This window comes from Fulmarus glacialis, unplaced genomic scaffold, assembly GCF_000690835.1.
Source record: "Fulmarus glacialis isolate BGI_N327 unplaced genomic scaffold, ASM69083v1 scaffold34626, whole genome shotgun sequence".
NCBI lineage: Eukaryota > Metazoa > Chordata > Aves > Procellariiformes > Procellariidae > Fulmarus > Fulmarus glacialis.
Window position 1 is genome coordinate 4,315 of NW_009218045.1, and position 7,317 is coordinate 11,631.

The window sequence follows — 7,317 nt, forward strand, 5'->3', positions numbered from 1 at the left end:
TGCCCCCCACATTCCCCAGCCCCCTGGCCTAGGCAGCGCGTCTCGCTGCCGCTGCCTTCACCAGCTCTGTCGCGAACCTCGCCCCACCTCACCTGTGTGAATTGTGACCCAGTGGATTGCCAACGCTATACTGAAAGCTAAGTGACAACCAAGTTCTTCAGTAAGTTTCAAGATAAACTTTTATTTATTTTAAAGGAGAAAAAAAAGCCCAGGATACAGTGTTTACATTCAATCGGTCTCCTACATAAGTTTAAATATTCGTGTGGCACACATTTTCATAACCAAGTGTCTCCTATTGGCTGGCATCACACTAAAACATCAGACCGTGTGTAGTCACTGCACAGCTATAAACACAAGCACTAAGTCAATGGAGCACACTTTTCCAGCTCAAATCCTCTTGTGCTGCCATGGGTTCAGCATGGTAACATTTCTTACTCATTTCAGACAACCAAAACACAGTCCTTTCCAGGATGCTTTAAACCAGTTTTTGACTATCTGACATATTCCAAATGAGTGGAATTTTAAAAGCAATTCCCCTGTCTCTTCATTTGGATTGGCAAATCACAGGCTGTACTTAGGTTCCTGAGCATTTACTTAAGGTTTGCGCATTCGTCATCTTTGTTCTACTCAATGACACTGCCACAGGACACAACCAGAACTGCTTTAGATCCAGCCAGCATCAGTTTTATCTGTGAAGAGGCCCGTGAGCACAGGTGATCTTGCCGTGTTCTCTGGTAGGAACGGGTACACTTCTCTACAAAGGTGTTTTAACAAAGGTACTCTCTGGCTCCTCTTCAGAAAACTCTGCTGAAATCTGTCTTTGGGAAGTTGCTTGCTTTGAGTAAATTTTCCCTGGTAAATACTTGCCAGTCTGAGGTAATGCTTTTAGCTTCTCTGTCTTCTGGTGATTGGTTTTCACAAATCTTAGCAGGTTAACTATAGCAGCTGGTGTAATTCCAGGGATGCGGCTGACTGCACCAATCTGCGTGTGGAAACAGGAACAAGTTAACCAAGAACAAACCTACACACTGGAGCTAGTGAGAAGTGAGATCAAAACCTGTGAGTATTCCTTTTCCCAATTCTCCTCACCCCCCATGTCCCTTAGGAAGGCACAGAAGGGATTTCATTGCTGCTCAACCTTGCTGTGGCCCAGTATCTTACCGTCTGGGGACGGTTAGAGTCCAGTTTCTCCCGCACCTCTGCTGACAGCGATGCATCGATGGCAAAGTAATCTAGGTCCTCTGGCAGTTGGAGGGCTTCATCACGACGCACTTCTTCTATTTCCTGCTGTTGACTGACTACACACCACTCGTAAGTAGCTGTGATGGAAGATCAGGGAAACAAGACGACCAGATATAGAGGTTCATGTGAAATAGGTCACTCGCGGGAATTCTTGGAAGCGGAATGAGCAATTCCACTGCGACGGTCAAAAGCTCCTAAGGAAATTTCTAGCCTCACACACTAAAGAGCCTAATGCAGATCACTACTTTGAAAGAAGTCATACTCTTTAATTTGATAGAGCAATTAAGATACAGGGGTTGGCTTTTCCTCTCATCCCAGGAAAAGATGGTGTATTTGACAGACAAATAAGGAGGAAAACCCCAGGAGTGAACATGAATAATTGATCTCACCCCACAAAGTGAAACACAGGTGTTTGCATAGGGCTGTGGCGTATGCGGCCTATGGCAAAAGGTGCATGCTCTGATAACAGTGTTTCATTTCACTAAGCAGCAACATGAAACACACTGGGATGAATGGGTTGGTTCTCCCCTTACTGAACAAAACCTACACAGATCCCACTAACTCTTATACTCTACCTTCTATTTTCAATCTCTCTGCCAGTTCTCTCCATTGAGCAAGCTTTCCCAGGGGCTCTGGGACAGCCCTTGCCAGAACCTCCATGTTGGCCTCTGGGTATTGAAGGATGTCAAAGGCACTGTGGAGAACAAGAGCAAGTTTTTATGGTAGGAAGGAGTCACTTGCGTAAGGCAGATTTACAGTTGTTCCCAGCTCAAACTTGTAAAGATCTCAGCATAAGCCAGAACAACTGCAGAGCCAAGCTCACCTCCCTACTATCTCCTCTCAACGTACACAAGAGCAGTTCAGCTCTTGAAGAGGGGTTTTTTTTATGAAAAATGAACAGCCAGATAGAAGGGACGATGTAAGGGCATCAAGAGGAACCTTTCATACAGACTGAGTCAGCCAGGTCTTGGTCACCGATTTAAAACAACAGAAAAGATAAGGCAAGATAAAGGATGGGTGAGGGAAGCGAGGGCTTTTGTGTACAAGAACAGCTACCATTTGACACTAGCCTGAAATCAATCGCTATTTTATCAAGCTTTCAGTAAAGCAGCAACCCACTGCAAAACCATCATCGCTTGGTGACACTCTCAATAAGGACAGAAAGAACTGACCGGGCCAGTGAAGTACCTCCTTACTTTAGGAGCCTATGTCAGCACCAGGAAATGTGGCATAGCAAAAACACCAACGTCGCACTTATTCTATAGGCAAACATCAGATGTCTGTCCCCTGAAGGTGATAAAGCTGGAATCCTGGAGTACTGACAGCTTCAGGGATGATGGACAAATGCTGTGAAACCACTAGCCAGATGTGCTAAAGCAAGCATAGGTCAGACCAGAAAGCTTCAGCTGCAACCTTACCTGACAGGCGACCTTCGACTGCTACTGATGGGAACTTCTGGTATTAACTGGGACCATTTGGATACACTGAACTGAAGGGATTTTAGTGTTGCAATTCCATCCTCTAAAGCAGCTCTCATCTTAAGTGCTTGTTCATATCGCTGCTGTGACACACACCCAGCTTCTTCAAAACCTGCCGAGGCAGATGGGGTATGAGACAAAGGACTACAACCAGGCAGGGCTGCTCACTGCAAGAGCCACCACAATAAAATACCTCTGTGGGTGAGCCTGGCATCGGCATTGTCAGGCCGGAGGGACATGCGGAACTCTACGCGGCTGGTGAACATCCGATATGGCTCGCTGGTGCCCAGAGTGGTAAGGTCATCGATCAGGACACCAACGTAGCCTTCGGTGCGACTGACAATGAAAGGGGGCTTGCCATGAACCCGTAGGCAAGCATTCATCCCAGCAATCACACCCTAGGCAGACAGAAAACAAAACAAAAAACATTCATCGGTCTCTTCACGGCCAAAATATCAGCACATCTGCCTCCAAAGACTCACGTGTCAAACTGAGCCCTGGAAAATGCAATAGTCTGTGCTAATAATCTAGGCAGTTTCTTTCTTGCAATACTACGAGTGTCTGAAGGGCTTCTTGGCCCTGCTGACATGACTAGAGACAATTCCCACGTTTTCAATTATACCCATTGCACAGTCTCCATGCTGAAACATTTCACAGTGCTTCCAACTACTTTTGTTACTGCAATCTCAGTAGCAGCAACGGTAGATACTAAAAGTAAAAATATCTGGGCAAGTCTGGAATCAGGGTGAGCAACAAAAGAACACCTCATTAGCACAAGATGGGCCTAGCAAGACTGTGTATCAAAGACAAATGCCAAGGCAATATCCCCTTCTGAGCACTGAGTATGTATGATCAGATTCACCCACCTGAGCTGCAGCTTCTTCATAGCCTGTAGTGCCATTTATCTGGCCTGCAAAGAAGAGGCGCTGAACAAGACGAGACTCGAGAGAAGCAGCCAGTTGACGGGGATCTAAAAAATCATATTGCACCCCGTAGCCTATGACAAACAACAAGACAGACGTTATAGGAGGGATTTTGAAGGTCCCTATGTATCAGCAAAGGCAATCAGTGGGGCAGAATGACTTAGGTTATCAACTTTTATTTATGATTTAAAAACAAAGAAGGAAAAATCCCTGCATCCAAGACTTAATTTTGTTTTCTATTTCCTTTGTTTTGCTACGCTCTAAACAAAATCTGGTTTTTATTAACTGGTAACCAATATGACAAGTAAGTTTAAAACTATTCACTCCCCTCACCTGGCTGTAACATTTTGGCTTTTTCCAAGCCTGGGATGGATTTGATCACCTGCTCCTGGAGCTCAGGTGGCAGAGTCATCGACATGCCTTGGGGGTAAATGACATTGGACTCCAAGCCTTCGGGCTCCAGCCACACCTGATGTTCTCGGTTTGGAAAGCGCAGAACTTTTGATTCAAGAGAGGGACAGTACCTGCAACAGTACATAGCCATGGACACCACCTGACACGGAGAAAAAGTAACTTTCCAGAAGCAAAGCAGGGGAGACCCATAGTTTCAGACAGACTGTCAGCTCGTGCCACTGAGAGCCTTGCATGGTACCACATACTTACCGCGGGCCCCTTGTTGTCTCCCTTATATGGTTGTTCAGGTGGAGGTTATCATGGATAATTTGCTGGGCTTTCAGGGTAGTGCGAGTCAGGTAACAAGACACCTGATCTTCTGGCTGAAAGAGGCCAAAGCTCACTTTAAGTTAATCCAGTCACAACACTCTACTCTCACCGAACAACTCTGAGGATCTCCAAGGGCTCTTCCATGACAGATGGCTCTCACTTCCTGGAGAGATGGGTAGGGTAGTGCTGTCATACCCACTGTACAGATAGAACAGGAGCAATCAGACAGCTTGAGCAACATGCCCAAAAGCAGACCAAGAACCGAACAGAACTTGGGATTCCAGAATTCAAGTTCAATTCTATACACTGTATTCCTAATTACAGGATGGATGTTACTATTAAAGCAATAACCACAAGAATTCAAAGCTCTGAAGTAAGAGGAGTAAGTGCTGACTCTACGGCAAACAGCCTTTGGTGAAGAAAAAGAAGAAATCTCTCAAAACCCTGCAATAAACATGGAAAATTCAAGGTAGGTTTGGAAAAAAATGACCACGTAAAGTATTTCACTGATTTTTCTGAAAAAGAGATAATAGACTCACATTCAGAATAGTAATAATGTTGCACCTCAACTCCTTAAAACCTTTCCTAAACATACCAAGGACTTCAAGGTATATTACTTTCACCTCCACCCCAACTATAATAGGCTACTGCAATTCCTGTATGCTCTGGGGCAAATTAACTCCTGATATTTAATTCTGTGCTGTTTAACTACATTATGTAACAATGCCATCCATTTTCCATTATTTTCTTCGGACAATTGAGTTTCTTCTGCTTTTAAGTTACTGTTAACATGCCATGCTTCCTCCTTCCTAGTCAACACTATTAACGATCTCTAATTTCAACATTTTAATCTTATTCTAGAGCTGGGGTAACAAGCAAGACATCGTAAATCTCCACAATACAGGTCTGATACTGGAAGTATTTTGTAAGCCACTCAAGTAACGAGCACATGAAGATTACTACTAACGATATCGTATTTCACGCAATTCTGACTCTAAAAGTAAAGAAAGTTTGGTTCTCAAGTTGACCAGTGAGAGGGAGAAGGTCCTTGCTTTCAAAAGAAGATAAGCAATTTATCCCTCTGCATTGAGAGTCCTCAGAAACATAACACCTGCAGTATGAATACAGCCCAGCTCCCTTTCCCAGCCATCAACTCCCTGGCTGATTCTGAGCATGACATTCCTGGAACCACTCCCCACCTGCTTCTATGTGCATTTGATGTGTGCTATCCCACCTTGATCCACACAGCCTCGCTGAGGAAGCTGAACGGCACCGGAGGATTGTCAGCTGCACGTTCCTCCAGACCACTGAAGTCAATCGTATCTTTGGCAAGTCGGGGCGGCGTTCCAGTCTTCAGTCTGCCCACAGTAAATCCCAGTTTCTCCAGAGTCTGAGCCAGCCCGATGGCTGGCTGGTCCCCTAGCCGCCCAGCCGGGTGCATCTCCAGTCCGATGAGGACCATACCCCTCAGAAATGTACCGGTGGTCAGGATAACACTCCCAGCATGTACTGTGCTCCCATCCCCTGAAACAGCAAGTTTTCAGAGATGCACATATTTTACTATCAACACAGCCCTGATATTCTGGTGCTTCTGTCTAAAACTGACAGTGCTCACTGCGGGTTTATCCATTTTTATTATTCAACAAAATCAGCATTACAATAATAAAAGCATTAATAGTAGTAACTGCAATAAGCAGCATGTAGTTATTCCTATATTTTTCTTATTGCTAAGCATGTTACCCCTAACACAGAAAACCTACTCCTGGGAAAAATTCCTATCCAGGCCTTTATTTCAGAAAGCTCGTTTACTAGAACAGCAAGAGGTAATAAAGCATGAGTCTGCTAGTAATAGGACACCACTGCAACGTAACATTGTCGCCAGCATATGCCATTCACCAAATAAAATCTCAAACTCAGTGAACTCAGTATCACTAGCCTGAAGAAAATTCAGGCTTATGTAACCTCCCAATAGCCTATCAATCCAGGTATGTTTTTCATTGCATTACACATATTAACCTAGTTTAGTTCACACTCGGCCTAAATCACCTGTGTCAGCTAATTCAACTTTCTCACTGATGAATCAGAAATGTTTACCCCAAAGGCTGCTCTTAGCGTAGAGTAACTGAAGGTGCTTACTGAGTTGCTAACACGTACCCAGAACGACTCCTGTGACTTGGCATTTCCCAGGATGGTCTGGTTCCGGCTCTGTCAAAAGAAGATCCTCCACAGATGCCTCACGAACTGTCAACAGTGGTGTGTTAAGGATTTCTTTCTGTCATGAAAGGAGTTACTGCAAAAATCTAGGAAGTTATGAGACATATGGGCAGTCCCAAACCCTGCTGATTTCCAAAACACCTATCACCCTCTTCCCTTTTCCATTCTTACCAGGTCACTTGGCAGACAGTTACTGATCTATCAAGTAGAACTTTTCATTCACAGCTACAATTTAAGCTCAAAAGACACTATTTGGTCATGAAGCCTGAGCTGTATATAAAACGCTAGAGAATTTTTTAAATTATGCTGAGGTCCAACAACTTACACTACATTAAAGTACCAAACAGAAAGGTATCTAGGTGTGGTAGGAAAATATTAAAAAACAAAATAACCTCCGCCCCAATCATCCTCTGTAATTTATCCTAATACTTCAGATTTGAGTAGTTTATTCTAATACTCCAGCCCACGAAGGCACACAAAACAATCCCTGGAAATAAAACCGTGTTTTTAAAATAGTCATTGCTCTTGACTTTCTCTTAAAATACCCCCCCTCTCATTTAACAGCAGCTGCCATTTTTACCATGCTGTATATATAGATATCCCTATGCAGGGTTTCTGTATCCTTACACACTAGCACCCCCGTTCCCACGCTGATGCTCTCTAACCCCTCCGCCTCGGCTGGGAAATGCAGGTGCCGGCTACCATCAGGGCGCCGAGGGCAGAAGGCGCCGAGGGCA

General features: G+C 44.5%; 1 protein-coding gene across 1 annotated transcript; it reads right to left on the minus strand.

The window, feature by feature from the left end:
* Positions 1 to 754: 754 nt before the first annotated feature.
* Positions 755 to 6,638, minus strand: MTO1 (mitochondrial tRNA translation optimization 1; the record flags this gene model as incomplete). Its single annotated transcript, XM_009579921.1, has 10 exons — positions 755 to 982; positions 1,162 to 1,319; positions 1,818 to 1,936; positions 2,661 to 2,832; positions 2,914 to 3,118; positions 3,587 to 3,717; positions 3,977 to 4,167; positions 4,307 to 4,419; positions 5,601 to 5,890; positions 6,521 to 6,638. Coding segments are annotated over 10 exons (1,725 nt in total), but the record flags the coding sequence as incomplete, so codon positions are not given.
* Between the last annotated feature and the right edge of the window lie 679 nt (positions 6,639 to 7,317).